This window comes from Diorhabda sublineata, chromosome 4 (genome assembly GCF_026230105.1).
Source record: "Diorhabda sublineata isolate icDioSubl1.1 chromosome 4, icDioSubl1.1, whole genome shotgun sequence".
NCBI lineage: Eukaryota > Metazoa > Arthropoda > Insecta > Coleoptera > Chrysomelidae > Diorhabda > Diorhabda sublineata.
The window spans coordinates 16779533-16802847 of NC_079477.1; the positions used below are offsets into that span (position 1 = coordinate 16779533).

General features: G+C 31.4%; 1 protein-coding gene across 6 annotated transcripts in view; it reads left to right on the forward strand.

Moving 5' to 3' along the window:
• The window catches only part of LOC130442593 (diacylglycerol kinase 1), a 358993-nt gene that overhangs the window by 106486 nt on the left and 229192 nt on the right, over positions 1-23315 (forward strand). For 5 of the 6 annotated variants that reach the window (XM_056776853.1, XM_056776857.1, XM_056776852.1 and 2 more), the window contains one exon: positions 18313-18389. In XM_056776853.1, the coding sequence (XP_056632831.1) occupies positions 18313-18389 (77 nt within the window). Of the gene's footprint in view, positions 1-18312; positions 18390-23315 lie in introns of those variants that run through there. The other variant, XM_056776858.1, reaches the window with a different exon arrangement.

Genomic DNA, 23315 nt, shown 5'->3' on the forward strand with positions numbered 1-23315 from the left:
GTTTCCCACATCCCTAACAATGTTGATAAGTGAAGATGTAGCGTCAAAATATTACTTATTTAGTTATGCAAACCAACTGTATCAAAAACTAATAATTTGAAGTCAGCTGAAGTCAATTTAAGCAAAATCCGCGCGGTGATTATAATAATTATAACAAATTGAAATTATACAATAATGCAATCACAACCATATTTCTATAGCAACTTGTCACAGAGCGGTCAAAAAGATGAGTTTCAAAATTTGGAAGCTAAGCGTTTTGTTCGTATTTTAAATCAGTATTTTATAGACAAAAGAGAAACACTCACTGACAAGAATTAAAAAAAAGATCTGCGTGTGTAAAAGAACACAAATTATGTTCTCTGATCCAATATGAGTCCATTCTTTGGAGTAATGAAGCAAGATTTGGCTGTCTTAAAAAAAGTAAATTTTCCGGCTGCTGGTCAAGATTTGGGAATCCATGTTAGCTAGTGGAGCGGAAAATTGACACTTTATGGAAAGTCTTATGAATACTGATAAGTACATTTGTGTGCTTCAAAATACCTTAATACATCAAAATGCTTTCAATATTTTCCAATAAGGCGGTGCCCCACTTGTCATACTGTTAAAAGAGTAAAAAATATTCAGAAAATAATAATCCAATTTTAAAATGGACTTTCAATAGTCCAGATCTCTTGCCGATTGAGTCCTTGTGACATAACATAAGGAAATCATAACCAAATTCCGTAAAACCACTCTAGTATTGCAAACTCATGTCTCGGAAATTTGTAACAGTTTTATACCACAAGATTGCCAAACCTTCGTTGATTGTATGCCAAGAAGAATAAACTCAGTTATCCATGTAAAATTCAATTGCTTATTCATTCTCTCATTCTTCATTGACGACGCAGTACGTTTTTTAAATAAATAGTATGGAGTGTGATACCATAAAATTCCTGTATTGTTAAGATATTGAATAAAAGTTTCAACCAGCATTGGCAACAAGGAAAATGTTTGAAATTGAATGGAAAGAAGTTTTAATTTGATCGTTTTAGTGGTGGAGATTTGACGCTTGAAGATTATTCGCGCTCAGATTGTATATCTGCTTAGGATATTGAGGTTACAAGGAAAGTAGCAAAAAAACCAGTACGAGTACCAGCACTTGCCGAGTATCAGACTCCCTTGGACCTTCTAAAAATACTATATATCGCCATTTGAAATAATTAGGTGTGTCGAATAGTTAGTTAGGTTAGTGTACTTCAAAATCATTCCTCAATATATCAATGTCAAGGTATATAGTGAACAGCTGATCCAAAAGATTCAAAATCCAAAAGAGATTTGACAATATAGTGCGAAAATGTTTAGTAACCAAGCCCAAAAATTGGTTTGACTAAGGTTTCAAAGAGCTTGATGAACGTTGGATTCAAACCATGGAATACCAATGTATGTATGTACCAATGTATGTAATAATCCCCTCATCCCCAAGTTTTTTCAACTTCAAACCTATGTAACAAAAGATATTCGCCTGCAGAATGTAGAGAATTATTACATTCATACTTAATACAATCCGCCGCCTTGTATTATAGATGCCTATAACGTGAAATATTTATACTAAACGTAGTTTTTTAAATCGTAACTGCTGCACGTGCATTGCAAATTATACATAAATTATGTTTTGAATATTATTCAATTCTGTACACGTAATAAATAATAATAAATAAAAGGAATACTTATTTTGAATATTTTATTAATATTATATTGGTAATAAACTCAGTTTCCATACAGGGTGTATCAAACGAAGTAAATTACGTCATCGAAACAACTCTGGAGCACATCTATTCGTCTTTCTATTTTTTTGTCAAATAGCAGCAGATAGCAGTCTTCGATTACGTCAGTGGCAGTGAGTTGTTATACGAGTTGAACTTTTCAACTTAAAATATTTTATATGGGTGTAGAAATAACATAATAAGATAGTTCTTTCAATGTTTTATTCAATATTCAATGAGTGTAGTTTAAAATTTGAGCAATTATACTTAATAAAAAGTAATCTCGCAGCCTTTTGTGAAATTTGTGCAGTTGTTGATAATAACTTCAATTCTTCTTTATGAACACTCCACCATGTAATAGGATTTCCATCTACATTAATCTTTTTCTTTAAAGCGTTAATAAGGCAATTCTTCTTTGAAACATTTTCAGGTATTTCTTGACTCTCATATTCACTAGACAAATCAAACATCAAAGAGATATTCAAGAATGACTTTTTGACCAATCCGGTCGTTCCTGGTCCTAGTTCTATATTCTCATTCTTTTAGCCAATTCAGAACAGCGGGAATTGAAAATGTTATTCTCAGTATTTATCATCATCAAAATGTCTTCCTCAATCTTTTGAGTTTTTTTTCATTCATATTAGCAATTTTCAGACAAAAACAATATCCCAAACGACAATAATACAAGATATTGCACCTCCTTAATATGCGTGTGTGGTGAGGCAATACCTAAATAATGTGCTTCCCAGAAGATGGATTGGAAGGCGTGTTTACATCTAATTTCCCCCGCAATCACCCGTATTAAATCCTTTAGACTATTTCTTGCGGGGTCAATTGAAAAACTTGAAATTTCGCAAACATCTGTAATGAAAATTTTACGTGATAAAAAATTCCATACATACAAAATAACGTTGGTTCAAGAGTTGTCATATGACGATTTTGATAGACGTCAATGTTTGAGGACCTAATGATGGAAAAATGTTACAATCAAAACGATCCAAATTTTTTAAGTAATGTTATGTTTTGCGATGAGGTCACTTTTTGTATTAATGAAAACGTAAATCGACATAATTGTAGATACTCGTTATATAACAATCCTCGTTGTATGCTTGAATCCCACACCAATATCCCGAAAAACTGAATGTATGGGCTGGAATAGTAGGGGATAAAATAATGAGTCCCTTTTTCATTGAGGATACTTAAAGTCTGGCATATTTAGATTTATTGGAACATAGTATTATAACTGGGTTTGCCAAATCCAAGTAAGTATTTTTAATTACATTTAATAGAAACTTCATTATTAGAAATTTGGCAACAACAAACTGGTGTCCCACCTCACTATGCGTGTGTGGTGTGGCAATACCTAAATAATGTGTTTACCAGAAGATAGATTGAGATCATCCGACATACATCTTTTAGATTATTTTCTGTGGAGTCATTTAAAAACATCGTTTATAAAACAAAACCTGCCAATATTCGGAAGTAAAAGATAGGATTACCACAAAGATAAAAAGAATTGAGTAGTCAGGGATATTGCAAAATGTATTGCAAAGTTTTAAAAATCGCATGGTTTGTTGTATTAAAGTAAATGGACAACATTTTAAGCATCTGCTGCCTTCGTCTTTACTGTGTGTTTCCTAAAATTCATAATTTTTGTACTTCACCAATGTGGATCTACTTTTAACATGACACAAAAATTTAAGGATTTGTCTTCAGTTGTAGGTTTTCTGCGCCATGATTTGGATAAATAATTTACTAGACCAGCTTCGTTGAACTTTTTACTAACTTACCGACACTATACTTTGTTACGAGATTTGTATTAACACATAAATCTTTGAAGAATATTCAAATTAAACTAGTTTATTCAATCGTAGTCATCTAAATGTACAATATTAATATTAACTTTGGTGGGGATACTGTAAATGTAGCTATAATTCCAAAGTTATGGCATTCAGGTATAGAAAACCACATGAAAAATAGAATATATAGAAAAATATATAGGGTGATTCGTTTGAGATAACAAAGTTCATTATTTCTAAATGTTCTTGATTTTAGGTCTCTTCTGTTTTAAAATTAGTTTTTTTATTAATTTTTGAAAGATTGATAAAAAACAAAAGAAGTAATACCATATATAAAGTTCCTTATACTAATTGTGATGCTGTCTACCTACGGCAGACCTCTCAATATTTAGAAAATGGAGCAGTTTTTTTATTGGGAACGTGGCAAGGAAACACCAAAGTGGACTAACTTCAATATATTTTCCGAGCTTTCGAATACTTACGTATTCAACTTCTGAGACTGAAAATATGGTCAAATACAATATAAGAAATAATTAATTAAGATTTCAGGTGATTTTTGATATTGTTAATGCTTGTAAAAATTTTAAACTTATAGAATTCAAAATTCAATATTCAAATTGACGTTAATAGAAATTTTGATTATATGAAATATTGATTTTGGTTACTATAAGAATTTTAATTAATTTTTGATTGGTTAGATTATGAAAGACGTTGAATTTTTATAGGTTAGATAAGGATAAGTTGTAGTGAATGGTGTTCAATATTGATTTGTAAATTTATGGATAAAATTAAATTTCAATAGGTTAGATCGTTATGAATGTAGTTAAATATTCATTGGCTAGAATATAAATGACAATAAATTTTATAGGTTAGGTCGTTATAAGTGAAGTTGAAATTTATAGGTTAGGTGAGGTTAGTTGGTTGTTAATGGCGTTGAATTTTTATAGAATTACACAGATTATTTAAATCAGCTTTCTTATTAATGCATTGATCATTTTGGGCAATATATGTTGTTTCTAAAAATTAACGTTTTTTGTTTTGTATTTTTAACCGTGTTTTTAAAATCTAACTTTATTTCTAACATAAATTCTACCAACAACTTCAATTACAAGACTGATATTTTTTATTACAATCGTGAATTAAATAATCTTTTAGTAAACACAAGGTAAGCAATTCTACAATAAAATCAGTTCTTAATCAGCACAATATACTGTCCACCTAAGGGCAATGGCGTAGGTGACACCTCCCCCTTTAGAAGGTGCTTGATTTTGTTTTAATTTTAGTTTTAATTTTTTATTTAGAAATTCATTCTACTCTACGCCTCTGGCAGTCTCTCTTTCTTCGTTACTTGTCGTTTTTATGTAGCGAGACGAGAACGTAGTATATGTATTATATAGAACGAAGTAAGAACGTTTGGTTCTAATAAAAAGAAGCTTTGCTTCCAGAAAATAAATGGAACTTTGTTTCATTTAAAATAAATAGAAAATTTAAATACAAAACAAAATTATACAGTCCACTTCATTCAATACAACATTTTGGTCATTCGAGCCGATGATTAACAAATTATAAATAAATAAAATTGTGTTGTGCACAAGAAGATCCTTTCAAACTACCGCATCAGGAAGAAGAAACCTGTAAGTCCTTTCCATTTTATTATTTATTCCTCCTCATAGTGTCGTCGATTTCTGATGGAAGAGTTTTTTATTATTGCTTTGCAGTAAAAAATATATAGTTCAATACAATTGCAAGATAAAATATTTCAGGTTAACGTTAAACAAAACTATAGGTATTACCTTGTCGGTAAGGCACACTTATTTGACGTAAATTTAAATACAGGTAAAAATTGGTTTCAATATAGGAATATAGTATTGTTCTTTACTTTATTATAAAAAAAATTGCCTTATTTTCTTGCTCAAATATTATCATTCAATATTAAGGTATCGAGATGAATTCACAAGTAATTTGCAATTAATATAAATATCGATTAATACACAACAAATTATTTTGAATTATTCATGTTGTATCTTTGGAAAGGTATTTGCAATATTTGCTTCCTAGATCCTAGTAAGAAAGTAGTATACTCCGTTTTTTTTATCATTAGCCAAGTAGACAAAACATTCGGACGGCGCCAGCGGAGCGGCTAAGTACAAAAAGGTCGCAGTTTTTTCTGTAAAGTTATTACTAGTAAACAAATCAAAACTCATTTCATAGGCGCGCGATAAAAATAAAATAAAATGGCCGAGTCGGAAAAAATGAAGAATTTATATAAGAAAAGGTCTATTATTAAGGCATCAGTTACAAGGTTTGAGAATTTTTTGAAGGAAATCGAACAAGATCCCTCAAAAAGAATTTACGTAGCCGATAGATTCGAAAGATTTAAAGTATCTTTAGACGATTTTGAAACAATTCAATCGGAAATTGAGGAAAATTTAGAAGATACGGAAAGAAATCAAATTGTTTTTGATAAGGATCGTAGAGAATTTGAAAACAAATTTTATGAGTTACTAAATGGTGTTAAAACCTTTATGAACACGAACGATGGTGTATCAGATATTGAATCTTTGATAGTCGATAGTTCTAGGCCGTGATCAGGTATATCTCATAATCTAAGATTACCAAAAATTTCCTTACCATCTTTTTCGGGTGAAGAAAATTGTTGGTCATCATTTCACGACCGATTTAAATCACTAATTCATGATGATTCGAGTTTGTCTACAACAGAAAAATTCTTCTATTTGCAATCAGCAGTAAAAGGTGAAGCTGCAAAATTAATAGGTGACTTAGAAAGTACTGATTCAAATTATGAAATAGCATGGGATATGTTAAAAGACAGGTACGAGGATACAAAATCTTTGATTAAAATCCATTTAAAAAATATTTTTGATTTGCCTAAAATCAATAAAGAAAATTTCTTTGACTTAAGAAATCTCTTAGACATATTCAATTTAAATTATAGAGCATTAAGGCAACTAAAAGAACCCGTAGATGAATGGGACAGAATTTTATTATTTTTATTAGAAGAGAAACTTGACAAATATACACGTAAGGAATGGGAAACTAAAATACATAAAATAAAATCCCCGAAAATTGATTTATTTGTTGACTTTTTAAAGGAAAGATGCAGCATAAATAAAAATATAAATAATAATACCAATGTAAAACAGAATAAAGTGTTAAGTCACGCTTCTTTACAGACTAAAGGTCAATTTTGTATATATTGCAATAAATCTGATCATTTAATTTATAATTGTGAAAGTTTTTTGCGGTTAGATGCAGTCTCTAGGCTAAATTCAGTAAGGAAATTAAAGGGTTGCGTAAATTGTCTTCGCAAGGGCCACTTTGCTAATGTTTGTAGAGAATACAATTGTAGCATATGTAACAAGAAACATAACGTATTATTACATATAAATGAAGCTAGTAATGCAACTAGATTTTTTAATACTAAAGGAAATTTGTCTAATACAACAAATAACGAAAATGAACTTGAAATTAAATCTACAATCGTCAAAAGTGGTGAAACTGCATCCGAAATTAATAGTTTGAGTTCTACAAGTATTTTTAATAACTGTGTTATTTTATCCACTGCATTGATAGATATCTTCGATGTTAATAATAAACCAGTGCGGTGCAGAGCTCTTTTGGATTCCGGAAGCCAAAGTTCATTTTGTACGACCGAGTTAGCACATGCATTGAATTTACCATATAAATCTGTTTCAATTCCAGTAGTAGGTATAAATGCAACAAATTCTACGAATGTTTCTAAAATTTTTCAGGCAAAAATAAAATCAATTCATACTGAATTTGAAGCAAATTTGCCATTTTTAGTCATAGATCAAATTACAGGCAAGGTACCACAGTTTAATATAGATCTTTCAAACATTAAAATTCCTAAAAATTTATTGCTGGCTGATATTACTTTTGATAGCTAAGATTGACATTTTGCTTGGTTGTAATATATTTTACGAACTTTTATTAAGCAATCAAATCAAGTTAGGAAAGAGGCTACCTATTCTACAGGAATCGCATTTGGGGTGGATCATTTCAGGAAATTTTACAGCCCCTTCAATGGCTACATTTTGTAATCTCTAAAATAGACGTTCAGGAACAATTAGAGTCCTTTTGGAAAATTGAGGAAGTTTCTAATACGAATCAATCCGTTTACTCAGTAGAAGAAAATAATTGTGAGGAGCATTTCGTAAAAAACTTTTATAGAGAAGGTGATGGCCGATTTGTTGTTAAATTACCTTTCAAAAAAGACCTATTTTTGGCCAAACTAGGGATATAGCTCTAAAGCGACTGAAGTCTGTAGAAAAAGGGGTGCTGAATAATAGTTACTTGAATACGGAATATTCTAAATTCATGGAAGATTATTTCAAGTTGGGGCATATGTCCTTGGTAAACGAATCTTTAGGGTCAGAAGTTAAATTCATTTTACCTCACCACTGTGTACTAAAATCTAGTTCTTTGACTACTAAAGTACGGGTAGTTTTTGATGGTTCCTGTAAATCAACTAATAATATCAGTCTGAACGACGTTTTGATGGTGGGTCCAATCATACAACCTGATATATTTAATACATTGTTAAGATTTAGAAAGCACCAAATTGCCTTTACGGCAGATATAGAGAAGATGTACCGACAAATAAAGTTACATCCCTCGGATCGACAATTTCAACATATATTATGGCGAGAAGATAAGTCCAAATCGGTTCAAAATATGAACTTAATACTGTAACTTACGGCTTAGGTCCTAGTTCATTCTTAGCCACCAGATGCTTGAAACAACTGGCTATAGAAAATTCAAAGGATTTTCCCGAGGCAAGTCACGTTATAGAAAACAATTTCTACATGGATGATTTAATCTCAGGAACCGACAGTGTAGAAGACGCCATTTATTTAATCAAACATTTGATAAATATTCTAGATTCTGCTAAATTTCCACTTCGAAAATGGACGTCAAATAGAACAGAAATATTTGAAAATTTAAATCTGGATCTCTCTTCCTCTGAATTTATGATTAAGGATGGATCCAGTACAAAAACGTTAGGAGTCTTTTGGTTCTCCTTAGAGGACGTTTTTAGTTATTCCGCTAACAAATTAAGTATAAAAACTTATACCAAAAGATCGATTCTATCTATAATATCACAAGTTTTTGATCCGTTGGGATTAATCGCCCCGGTGACAATAACGGCAAAAATTTTACTGCAAAAATTGTGGTCACTCAAGGTAGATTGGGACGATGTTTTACCGGATTACTATGTTAAATCGTTTTTAAATTTTTATGACAACATATGTGAAATTAATAAATTAAAAATATCACGTTGTCTGATAATCAATAATGCCATTGAATTAGAACTTCACTGTTTCACTGATGCCTCCACTAGCGCTTATGGAGCAGTAATTTATATTTTATCCCGAAATAATATTGGCTATAAGGTAAGTTTAGCTTGTGCAAAATCCAAGGTAGCACCTTTGAAAACAATTACCCTTCCCCGTCTGGAGCTTATGGCAGCACTTTTAGGCGCACAATTAGCTTCAAGGCTACTGGAATCATTGAATTTATCCTTTGATAAAATAATGTTTTGGTGTGACTCCACAATTACATTGGCGTGGATAAAAAGGGAACCTAGTACTCTCAGGACTTTTGTAGCTAACAGAATATCTCAAATTCAAAGCTTAACGATGAACAATGAATGGAGATATGTGCCTTCGTCGGAAAATCCAGCCGATTTCGTATCAAGGGGAGTACAACCTTCAGAAATTAGCTCATATAAAATGTGGTGAAATGGGCCCTCCTTTTTGCCGCATTCTAGCCAATGGCCTTTAGCTCCAAATAATGGTATTACAAATTTACCAGAAACAAAACTTTCTATAAATTTAACCTTGGGAGCACAGATATGCAATGATTTTGACATAATATCTAAATACTCTAATTACAAAACTTTATTGCATGTGACTGCGTATTTATTTAGGTTTGCATCGAATTGCAAAAGGTCAGTAAAACTCAGAAATTTAGGTGAACTAACTTTGGAAGAAATTAATATCGCTAAATGTACTTTGATAAAATCAGTACAGTACAAGAATTTTAAACCAGAAATAGACAAACTCAAATCAGGAAAACAGATTTCACGTAAAAGCAAATTGCTTCCTCTTTCACCATTCTTAGATTCCGAAAATATATTGAGAGTTGGTGGCAGGCTGAACAAATCTGATCTATTTCATAACCAAAGGCATCAAATTATCTTACCTTGTAAGGATTATTTCACAGAATTAATTGTTAATCATGAGCACAAAGGGCTTTTTCACGCTGGTACTCAAACAGTACTAGCTACTATTCGAAATGAGTTTTGGCCTCTTTCTGGTCGCCAAGCTATCCGCAGAGTTTTACGAAAATGTGTAAAATGTTTTCGAGTACAGCCTACTGGACTAATTCAAAAAATGGGTGAACTACCTTCATCAAGGGTTAACCCATCAAAGCCATTTCATACGGTAGGTATTGACTATGCTGGCCCATATTTAATAAAGGACAGCAAGCTGCGTAACAAGAAATACATTAAGTCTTATATATGTTTGTTTATATGTTTTTCTTCCAAGGCCACTCACTTAGAACTAGTTAGTGATCTTACCGCTGATGGCTTCCTTAATGCATTCAAAAGATTTATTTCTCGTCGTGGTTTATGTAGGCACATTTATTCAGATAATGCAAGTACCTTTATAAAGGCAAATAAGGATTTATTAAAGTATTTTGAATTAAGCCAATCTCTAGTTGTTCAAGAGTTTATAACCGATAACTTGATTACTTGGCATTTTAATCCTCCTTACTCTCCTCATATGGGAGGATTGTGGGAACGTGCAGTTCGCTCTACTAAACACCACTTGAAACATGTACTTAACAACACTTACCTTACTTATGAAGAATTTTATACTCTTCTATCTCAAATTGAGGGCATCCTAAATTCTCGCCCTCTCCTTCCTCTTACCGAAGATCCTGATGATCTACAGCCTTTGACTCCAGCACATTTCTTAATCGGTACTGCTATTCAAACAATTCCAGAGCCAGCTGTTCCTGCTGACCATAAAATTCAGTTATCTCGATACAAGCACATTACTATGATGATACAGCACTTTTGGACTAGGTGGTCCAAGGACTACTTGAACTTACTCCAGCAGCGACCCAAATGGCGAGTTACTCAAATTGACTCTATCCAAGTGGGATCTATGGTGCTCTTAAAGGAAGATGATACCCCTCCAATGAGTTGGAAATTGGGACGCATAGTAAAGACTCATCCAGGCAGTGATGGACTTGTTAGAGTAGTGACAGTAAAGACTTACAGTGGTATCACTAAACGTGCCATAAATAAGATATGTGTTTTACCTATAGACGATTAAGGGTTATTTGGTTGTACTTATTTTTTACTTGTATATAATTTTATGCTATGTTTATTGCTTTAATGTATATTTTTTTTTCTTTTTGAAAGTTGGTACTTTCAAGGCCGGCGCTATGTTTGATTTTGTTTTAATTTTAGTTTTTATTTTTTATTTAGAAATTCATTCTACTCTACGCCTCTGGCAGTCTCTCTTTCTTCGTTACTTGTCGTTTTTATGTAGCGAGACGAGAACGTAGTATATGTATTATATAGAACGAAGTAAGAACGTTTGGTTCTAATAAAAAGAAGCTTTGCTTCCAGAAAATAAATGGGACTTTGTTTCATTTAAAATAAATAGAAAATTTAAATACAAAACAAAATTATACAGTCCACTTCATTCAATACAACAGAAGGAAGCTTCTCCTGGAAGTTGGATCCCATCTTCTTTGCCTGCGGGTGATTCTTACTTGTCCTTCCTGAATGTTTCCTCTTATACAAAATCCACAAGAAGGCCAATATCAATGCTATATAAAGAAGAATAGTCCAAATACTGGGAATGTATTACAAATTTATTACAAAAGATTGTCCAAACGTTTTTGTTGAAATATTAACTCTTGGTTCCTAAATATAATTTTACATGATGAATTTTCTATTAAATAAATGCCTTTAAGAGTTCTCACTTCAATTTCTTGCTTACATTTTATGATTAATTTTTCTTCTATGGGAAATATTGCCAAAAATTGATTTATCTCCGGAATAATTTCAATGTGATTCTTAATTATTTCAATTTTTGTATATTGACAATATATAGAATTTCCTGCTAGCAATATGTTTTCTTCGCATCCATAATTATTATTGTCTTGCAAATGGTTAGGACATTGAAAAATATTGCCGCGAGTACAAATGTCATTTAGAGGTTTAATGACATTATTTGATTTAAGTAAAAATTTTGAATTGGGTATTAATGTTACGTATTCTGATTCAATTTCTGTAGGTATAGGTAACATATAAAAAGATAATAAAATATCATAGTTAATGGGTATCGATAAAAAATATTGTATTTGGTTATTTTCTACTTTACAAATACAAATATTTTTATGTTTTAATTCAAAGGGTAATTCCGCTTGGTAGTAATAATGCACTTTTTGCAACTCTACAAATAAATCGTGAGATTTTATAATACTTGGATGTAATGTTTTAAGTTTACAGAAGGTCAAGAAATTTTCAACCCTTTCTAAAATGTCTTGAATTACATTGAATGTGATAAGAAGTTCGTTGAATAACTCTTTCAAATATTTAATATTTTCCGCATTTGCTTGAAAATATAGAATATTTCTTATCTCAAATATTTTCGTTTTTAATAATTTTTCATTATACTGAATGTCCTGAATTGTCTTATTAAAATTATCAATTATTTGACGACTAACAGAATATTTGCAAGTTTTCTTGGTTTTGTTTTCCTGTAATTTTTGATTTAAATTCGAGTATAAAATTTTCATTTTATCTTTATGATTTTGTATATAATTATTAACTACTTGTTTATCAATTTCTATATCGAAAGGTGTGTCACTGTTTATGTGTCCGGTAATTATTTCGTTTGGTTTCAATTTTGTTGCAGAATGAATGCTATTATTATAGGCTAATAATGCGTAAAGTATTTTATTTTCAATAGTCTCATTTTTAAAATCTTTTTGATTATTCAAAAGTCTGACGTCTTCAAAAATCGTAGAGTGGAATCTTTCAGCAATTGCTATTGGTATTTAAAGAACCCTTTTTGTATACGATATCATAATCATATTCCTCAAGTTTCAAGTGCGAATAACCACTGGAGTGGTTTATGATCGGTAACTATTGTAAATTTTCTGCCAAAAAGATAGGGGCGGAAGTATTTGGTTGCCCAAACTATGGCAAGAAGTTCTTTCTCGATTACAGAATAGTTGCATTCTGAATCATTTAGGGTTCTGCTGGCGTAAGCCGTAAGCCACAGGTAAATCAGAGCCTATTTTGCCTAACTTAGAACAGCACCTAAAGCATAATTGCTGGCGTCTGTGGTAAGATTAAAGGGTTTTGTAAAATCTGGATATTGAAGTATTGGTTCATTCATCAACAGATTTTTACACATTTCAAAGCATTCGACGTAATTTGAATCGTTTACATTAATAATTGCATCTTTTTTCAGTCTAATAGTTAATGGTTTAGTTAATTTTGAAAAATCTTATAAATTTTTGGGTAATACCCTAGGAGTCCAAAGAAACCTTTTAATTGTTTTGAATTTTTTGGTATTGGAAATTTTATCTGGGTTCGGTTTTACACCTTCTGGCGTGACAATATGTCCCAGATATGCTACTTCTTTTCGCAAGAATTCGCATTTATCAATTTGTAATTTAAAATTAGAATCTCTTAATCTATTGAATACTTCTTTTAAATTTGTGATGTGTTCTTGTAAACTGGTACTGAACACAATTATATAATCAAGGTACACCAAACATTTTTCGTTCTGTATACCCATTAGGATATTGTCCATGACCCTTTGAAAGGTTGCAGGAGCCCCTTTCAGACCCATGGGCATGCGCACATATTCATAGTGCCCATTTTCTATATTAAAGGCTGCTTTCGGAATATCCTCCTCAGCCATTTCGATCTGATGTAAGCCAGAAGCGAGATCTAATGTTGTAAAATATTAACAACGTCTAAGCTTATCTAGTAATGTTGTAATATCTGGCAATGGATATCGATCTCCAATTGTGATCTCATTCAGTTTTCGATAGTCAACAACGAGTCGAAACTTCGGCTTTTGAGAAGCATTTAGCTTCTTGGGGACTATCCAGATGTTGCTAGACCATGGAGAATTGGATGGTCTAATAATATTATCACTTAACATTTTTCGTATTTGATTTTGAATTTCCGTTCGGTGAATCTCAGTGTACCTGTATGATTTTGAATAAATAGGTATTTCATTAGAAGTTTTAATGTGATGTTTTATTTTACTTGTGAAGGAGAGCCTTCAACATGAAAAATATCACTATACTCTTTAATTAATACAGATTGTTTCTCTTCGTAATTCATGTGTTCAGTTCTAACTTTCGAAACATCAAATTTAACATTTTCACAATAAATTTCATTGAAATTTGGGTTGAGGGTTTGTTCGTATTCATCGAATGTCTCAACACTAATAGAGGGGCTTAAATCTACTCGAAAGTTGGATTCTGAAGGATTTAAAATTGTACATAAAGCTATATTATTTTCAACTTTTGTTAAACATTCAGGAATTTCTAATTTCCCAATTCGTGTATATGGTATAATAACATTACCATTTTTTACATTTTCAATATTTAATTTAATTACTTGTTCACAAAGTGGAGGCACTACTATACAATTCATGGATCCAGTTTTAATGTCAAAGTAATTCAATTTAATTTGACTATAAGGAGTCATAAATAAGCAAATTATTATTTAAATCGATAATTGCATTAAGTATTTTTAAATTATCCAATCCTAACAAACAATCAAAATGATCGTAAAATTTGAAAACGCAATATTCTAAATTGAGCGGTTGCCTATAATTAAACATTTTAGGGATTGGAATGAGTGTGCAGAAATTTTGTTGACTGCTACCAAAGGCAGATTTTACATGGAAGGGTTTTTTGACAAAAGATTTTTTGAAATATTTCTCAGCAACTGCTGGTGTCACAAAGGATCTTGTGCTACCAGTATCAATTAAAACTTTAAGATTTTGTTCTGGAAAAATTATATAGGGTAACACGCTTTCTGAATTATTTAAGTTTAACAATTCGATCATGTTTGGTTTGGTTCCGAGGCTGGTGTTTCTAAAAAATTATCGGATTCATCATTAGTGCAATCAGAATCGTCTATATTATGGAGTTCTTCCGAGATAAAATTTCTAGGTTGATCGGATTGTGTTGGAACCTATTTTGATAATTTTGAGGTTGGGGTCTGCATTTCTTGTAGACATACTCATTGGAGTTGGATTTGGAAATCTTTGACGTTTTGACCATTATTAGAAAGGTTTGTGTTATTCCTATTTGAAGGAGTTGATGGATGATTTTGCGGGTTTGATGCGGAATTTCGATTAATATATTGATAATTCGGCATAGAATTTTGCCTAGGAGGTGGCAGCTTATATGCCACATTATTTTGGAAATTGGTTTTATCTTTATATGAATTATTTTGCGTATTCAAGGATGAAAAAACATTCTTCGGATGATTATTCCGGGTCATGTAAACTTGAAAATCGTTTTTAAGTACATTTAAAGCAATATTCAAATTTTCTGCATTTTTCGTACGCATTAATGTGCCTAAAGGTTCTTTTAAACCGCGTAGCAATACTCTGAGACCCAAATTTTTAAAGTAATTACCCAAAATTAAATGTTCACTAACATTAGAATGTGTCATGAGATAAGAAATTTGAAGATTTAATAAATGTTCAATTCTATTATAAAATTCGAAAGGCGTTTCATTACCTTGTTTCATTTCTGAAAGTTCTATATTTAAAGTGTAAATATCTCTTTTGTCAGCGTAAGTATTAAGAAGTGCATCTTTTAGATTTTCTCAAGTTCTTATCGTACAAGAAGAAATGTTTATGGATGCTTCACCTTTTATTTTTATTATATTATTATAAAACTTACTTACTAATTTCTCTGAAATTTCTATAAACCTAGAAGGTAATGCATTGTTTCCATCAAATTCGGGTATATCAAGATACTCTTTTTTTAAAATAGGCAATTGTGGAGTAGCCATTTTATTAAAATTATTCGTAAAAAAAAGTTTTGGTAATGTTAAGTTAAATTTTATTTTAGTATTAACAGAGTTTGAGCCTGAATTTGGGTTATTTGAATCAGAATTTGAGTCAGAATCGTCAGATATGTCAGGTAAATAATTAATATTTCCTCTATATGACATTAAAAACACTTACAGCAATAGAATGAAGATCCTTTCCATTGGCTCGGACTGCACAGGAACAACCAATATCCTCTTGATTCTTCCAGTTTCTGGTACATCTTCTAGTTGAGTTACTCAGTTCGCCCAACTAAGAGTTCCAATAATTTAACTTTACAATTTACAATAATTTAACTTTACAATAGTCAACAAATCGTAGAAACGAACCGAATGTTATATGCTTTAACTTTCGATTGACTATCCTACTGACTGCGCCACTTAACTTTTAATTTACTGGAACCGTGTTTTTAAAAACTAACTTTATTTCTAACATAAATTCACAACTTCAATTACAAGACTGATATTTTTTATTACAATCGTGAATTAAATAATCTTTTAGTAAACACAAGCTAAGCAATTCTACAATAAAATAAGATCTTAATCAGCACAATATACTGTCCACCCAAGGGCAATGGCGTAGGTGACATATATATATATATATATATATATATATATATATATATATATATATATATATATATATATATATATATATATATTGAAATGATCAGAAATCTAAAAGCAAGTAGGTACACAATGAAAATTTATAATTTATTGAGATTAGTTTTACTAAAGATAATAATTAAACTAAAGGCAGAAAATAAAAGAAATTGAATTGATATTTGCAAGTTAATTAATTATAGTTATATTATATATAAGGAATTATTTATTAAAAATGATATATTCTAAAAGGATTGCATATGTACAAATCATAATTTGTATCATAGAATAATGTTATTAATTATAAATTAATATAAAATATATATATATAATATATATATATATATATATATATTCCCATGGATTCTCTTGTATCTGAGTCTAATATTAAACAATTCACGATTTGTTTAATTATAAAGATTGTTTGTTCACATAAATTTCTTAACTAACTTTTAAATGTTTAACAATATTTTGAACATACTTTTGGTTTATGTCAACATTGTCCTCCAGTATGCTCAACTTAGTTCATATTGGCTTTTTATGACCTTTGATATAATGTTTTATCTAACAAATAGTCTTTTTAAGATGCAATATCTCCGTATTTAATTGCATTGTATTTCCTTTATCTTTCGCATATAGGATGTACGTGAGATTGAACTTCTTCTTTTCTTCCTTATTTCAAATGGAGCACCTTGTATTTTATAGCACATATAAAATCCACAAGGAATGAAACAAAAGCGCATTTGAAAATCTCAAGCCTCATTTTAACTGCACTAGCGGAATAAAATATGAAAAAAAGTAGCAAAATGAGCCTCAACAGAGGCACAATACAATGATACTTGACTGTGATTTCTAAATCTCCGTTATGTGAATGAACCCAATCCAATTTTTTTATATTTTGTGCTTTCTACAAATGAGCCTAATTTTCTTTTAAATGGATGTTTTAATCGACACAATTCTCATTACGCAACTTCTAACAATACAAATGTCTCAATCAGTAATCACCAATTGAACTGGCCAATAAATATTTGGGGTGGAATTGTAGATGATCATGTGATAAAACCATACTTCTTTGACGGAAAGTAACTGATACGGTTTATTTAATTTTTCTTCAGAATCACTTGTCCGTTTTGTTATCATTTCAATACCAAATTTAAAAACAGATGGATCAGAAGACGGAGCCCATCTGATTGACCTCCTAATCCTTAATAAACAACGATATCGATATAGCTTTAATAGCTATATGAACAGAAATAGCGACGTTTTTAATTTTTTCAGAATAAACCAAATAAGTTTCAAAGATTATTACCGGGCATATGGACAATGGATTCACGATCAAACATATTCGTAAGACATAAGAGTTTTGTGTGCGCAAAAAACTTATTGTTAATTGAATTGTACCTACTCCTCTTGAAAAGGGGGGTTTTGGATTGGCCGAACAGCCCCGTATCCCTTTTATACGTTTACTACTATGAAAAAAGTGAACTAAGTAAAATTTACTGGAAATAGGGTGTGGAATCAATCTAAGACGTCAAATGATAGGGTTACAATTAAAAAAGATATCTGCTAGGCCAATCTGAATATGAAAATTAAAATTTTAACAAAGAAATCGATTTTACTTTAGAAAATAATGGAGGCTAACGTTTAACGATCAACAGTCCGGCCGACTACAGTATCCAATAATTTGGAGTTTCGCTCCGGTGTGAGGCCGTGGGATGGGCTCAATATGCCTGAAACCAAGTTCTACAAAATAGTCCACGTGTGTGCAACGCGTGGGAACTGCCTGGGCTGGGTTTATTTTACGTGGGACCGAAATTACATGAAACACAAAAGTGTAAAATTGTTTCGCATTACATATTTCCAATTTCAATTAATATATAGATGCCATAAATGTAAATCAATTACATTGCACCCGTACATTTCTACCATTAATATTCGCAAATAAATATATTAATTGAATGTTAATCCACGTAAAAGAATTATTTCAGAATATTTGTTTTAATTTTAGATTCTACAAAAAAGCTACAAGATGTTTTGGTGGAATTTTGTGGAGCCGGACCACCCTATAAGCATAATCCCGATGGGGTAAGTACCAATATTTTAAACATCAGTCATTTTCTTTTATTTTGTTGAATACTATTAAATATTGTATGTTTTTGTTACCCTCATAGTATGAGGAGGTTTTGACGGAGAATAATTTTTCAACGCTTTCTTAACACTGATTATATTGTTTCCGTTATGTTTCTGACGTCATCTATCGAAATTTTACAGATATTTCGTAGGTATATTAATTTCAATAGTCGTTTGAAAAAACTGTTTTTGCGTTTGAGTTAATATGGAGACAACTGAACTTTAATTGAACAAAGCTAACAAATTAATCGATAAGAAATTCGTTAATATCATCCTGAGCTGTGCCATAAAATGATTTGCGAATGTTTTTTTTTTTATTTAAAAGTGACTATATGAACACGGATGATACTAAACATCTGAGACCATTATAAATGACTATTAAAATGTTATCTGCAAGGTGTATGACGCGATTGCTTAGTGTTGATTAAAACCTGCTCCCAAATGAATATTTGAATATATTCAAAAATTTCCATCGATATGTGACAGTGGTAGTATAAACAGTATGTTCAGTATGAATATCACCAACGGTTCCAAAAATTGCAGCAAAGCGTTTGTACGATCAATAATGATTGTTTTGCGATGTAACATTTATTAATTATTTTGGAAAAGGAATATTATATTGTATTTCTGACATGTTTTGATATTTATTTGTTCAAATATCATTGGTAATTTTGAATGTCCTAATTCTTTTGTTTGCTCCTAGCGTAACTTGGGCCTACCTTGCAGTACCATTAAAGGAAAGGGGAGCACTGCTTAAATAATTTATTCTGTCCACCTTTGCCTGAATTCTTAATCCTGAACACGAATATAATTGAACACACTGATTACACTACTTCTAGACCAACACTCATAATTACACCAATACGCTTTCGATAACTAAAATATCTGGAGGTAAACTAATCTTCTGTTCTACTGATTTTATATATATATATATATATATATATATATATATATATATATATATATATATATATATATATATATATATATATATCTTTGTAAGTGAGCTGCTGACCAAAATCATAAAAAAAATAATGAATAAAATAAAAATAAGCCAAAAACCACAAGGCTTCAGAGAAAATAGATCAAAAATAGACCCAATTTTCATCCTCAGAAAAATAATTGGAAAATCCTTTGAATATCGAAACACTTGTTCCTTGTTTTGTTTGTTTTGTTGATCTCAAGAAAGTATTCGATAGAGCTCAAATAGCTATCATCATTAATATACTTTGGGAACACAGTACACCTGTAAAATACATAAACGTATTAGAAGAACTCAATAAAAACAAAAAACACAGATCTAAACACAACAGAGGATTACCGAACAAGCTCCAATACTAAAAGGAATTCGAGAAGGTAATAGTCTGAGCTCATTCAATTTAGTTATTAGTTATTAGTAAAATAATTAATACCGCGAAAGAAGCTCCTGGAGGATACAAGATGGGACGAACATCAATAAAGATATTATGCTACGCCCATGAGGTACTCTTGATAGCCGATAACGAGGATGACCTACAGCGTTTGCTATACTGGTTCCAAACAACGGCCGAAAACCTTAATATGCAGATATCTTTAAAAAACAGAATCAATGGTAACAGCAAAAGAGCCTACAAGATGTAAACTAGCTGTGAACTACAACCCCATTCACCAGTGTATGTAATGTACATGCTTAGAAGTCGAAATCACAAGCGTCAAAAACTTACAAGAAGTACTAACCCAAGTAAATGAGGTCTTAAGAATCTCTGGATATCTGCGGGATTTCATATGAAAAAACATATATATCCATCAATAATATAGTCCGCATATACAAAACAATCATAAGACCTATACTCATATATGCAGAGAAAGCTTGAGGGGACACAACAATCACGAAGAATATGATGAGAGTAGCAGAGATAAAAATATCGAGAACTATCAAAGGAATGAGTGTAAGAGCTCAAATAAGAAGCAAAACTAGAAGGGAAGTAGAATATAGTACGATTCACGAGATCGTGACGACAATATTGGAGAGACCACGTTGACAGAATGACGGAAGATCGATTAGCTAAATGGGCAAAGGTTGAAAAACCAACTTCAAGGAGACCTCCTGGCACGAAAGCTGGACATGTACTTTTCAAAACGCTGAATAGTAGAAGAAACAAGACTAAGTCTTAGGAGAAGAGAAGAAAGAAGAAGGAGTTGAAATATATATTTGTAACTTCAAGGATTTCTTTAAGTTTCTTATGTTTCCTTGTTGTATTTGGAGCCTCTCTGTTAATATCTAGCTTTTGCAGCCTCAGATTGTATACACACATATTTGCTTTATTGTAGTATTTATTTCTATTTTCCTCTCTTCGTGAGGTTGTTAACTTGTTCTAGTGTATTGGCGTCATACTAAGGTTCACAACCTCATTGTTTGCCATTATCTTAGATCTCTTTCAATTAATTTCCATTCAGCTCATTCTGAGAGATGGACTGGCTCCCAACGGAAAATTTTGTTGTATTTCTATTGGCTTGCTGTTCTTAAGTTAACCATTATAATATTGAATAGTAGCGGGTTCCAAACTCCTCTTTATCTAATTACTTACTTCGCCAAAAAAATACCTTGGTTACATGTTATCGGTTCTGACAAAATTTTGATAATAGGCTCATTTTTCCTTGAATGAGTTTTTGTGATATATTTTTGTTTTTTAACTATCACCTGACTATTTCTTGTGATCCTCGAACGAAAGATTTTTCTATATCTATAAATGTTTGGTACATTTTGACGTTTGTATCCTTAGTTTTCTCCACAATTTATGGTGTATATTGTGAGTACCTTCGAACTCACTACTATCTTTATATCCCATATAAATCAAACTACACATATCTCAAATTTTTTATATTTTTATCTTTAACGATAAATCACCTGTTTATTCAATAGAAATTCAATTAATCTTAGGATTTTTTACAGGAAAGATTTCAGCCCAATTTGCTAATGACTCCTTACAATCACGTTCGATTTTACCAAATATATTAGATCATTTGTTTCAGACGTAATTTATTACTTTTGTTAATTTTGTGTGTATTTTTTTATCAGCAGCTAAAACACTCAAGTTTGCCTAATGTTTCATTTTAATGTACAATAAACATAGCAGATGCCAATGGCGACAACATAAACAATGTTGGTCAAAATAATCATTAAAAAACATGAACTAAGTTAGTGGCACTAAATTGTAATTTTTGGAACCGTCGCGTCGGTGATATTCATACTGGACACACTGTTTACACTACAACTACACCAAATCTCACAATTATACCATCAAACGCACGTTTCGATAACCAAGTTATCGTCTGCAGGGACTGAAGGTAAACTGAGTTTATTTGATTATTGTATCGCGTGTCATACACATAGAGATATTACCATAGAGTAGGCATGCCTACAAGTGAGAGCGTCTCGCGAATGAAAAGAGAAAGAGAATCATTTATGTATTTCTATCTCTTTCTTTTGTTGCGTACTGCGCATGCGTGTCTCTGATTCAACGGGCAACGGTAAAGTGTGTACACGAAATCTAACCAACGCGCATGCGCCATTAGACAGAGACAGCAATACATAAATTATTCTCTCTCTCTTTCTATCGGCCAGACGCTCCCACTTGTATGGGCGCCTATAGCATGCCTACTCTATCTGTAATATCTCTATGGTCATACATTGTGAGTCTTGGTGTAGTGGTAGTGTAAATAGTTTGTTCAGTACAATTTAGTGGGAGATTTCAACTCATCAAATAATTATTTATGCCACCAGTTGGGAAAAGCATTAAGTTTTGTAACTAGCATGGCTCGTTCTCCAGAAGAAGGTTACGACACACAATGTTTTTTCTAATTGTGAAAAAGATTAATTATTTCAGTTCATATTAAAAATATTGAAAACGTAGGAGCGTTATGTGTACTTGCCAATAATATATAATAATAATTATCATTTTTAACGGGATTTCGGTATGGTGCTTGGTTTTTGTTTGAGAATGAATTGCTATGTAAACACTATGTGAACTACTTGACTATACAGGGTGGTCCAACGACAAGTTTGCACCTAGCTTTTCTCCTTTTTTTGTAATTAAATTCAAAAATGCTCGCACACGTCGATTTTGCTTTTGAGCAGGACACATTTTAAACACATTATTCAATCTACGCCTTCAACCGCCTAGCAGGGGTGAGTAAAAACCTTAAAATTTTAAATGGAAAGAGGAGTCGACTGATATATTTGAAAGAGCACAAAATTGTCTTTCTAATGATACCATATTTGTTGAATTTATTAACAAAAATACAAATAAGTTTCAATTATTACGAGTGAAAACAACTACAATCATTTCTAGCTTATTTAATCTAAAGGGAAATGGGATTTCAAAAGCACGACATTATTTATCAGAACTAAATTCCTCACTAATCGTTTGCGTTTTTTTTTTGTTTAAATGCAAACTGCAAATACGTATAGGAAAAGAATTTATACAGTTTATTTTAGTCTCTTCATTGATTCAGTTTGGTTGCTTTTTAAGTTATTTTAATATCAAGGTACAAAATGATTTACTCTATACCAGAACGACGAGTTGAAATAAAACTTTATTTTCAAAATAATAGTTGTGGCAAGTTAGTAAAAAAGTTTGTAGATCTGTCTATAATGTAAAACACCAGCCGCAGAAACCGATCAGAAATGAAGCTGTGGAAGTCGCCGTGTTAGGGCGTGTTGAATTGAATCATACTCAAAGTACTCGTTAACTAGCTGAAGCCTCAGATGTCTCCTGTTCGTCCATAATACGAATTTTAAAAACTTACAAACTTCATCCGTACAAATTCAAACTAGTACAGGACCTAAATGAGGATGATCCTGATAGAGGGCTGCAATTTTATCAAACAATGAGCCAGCGT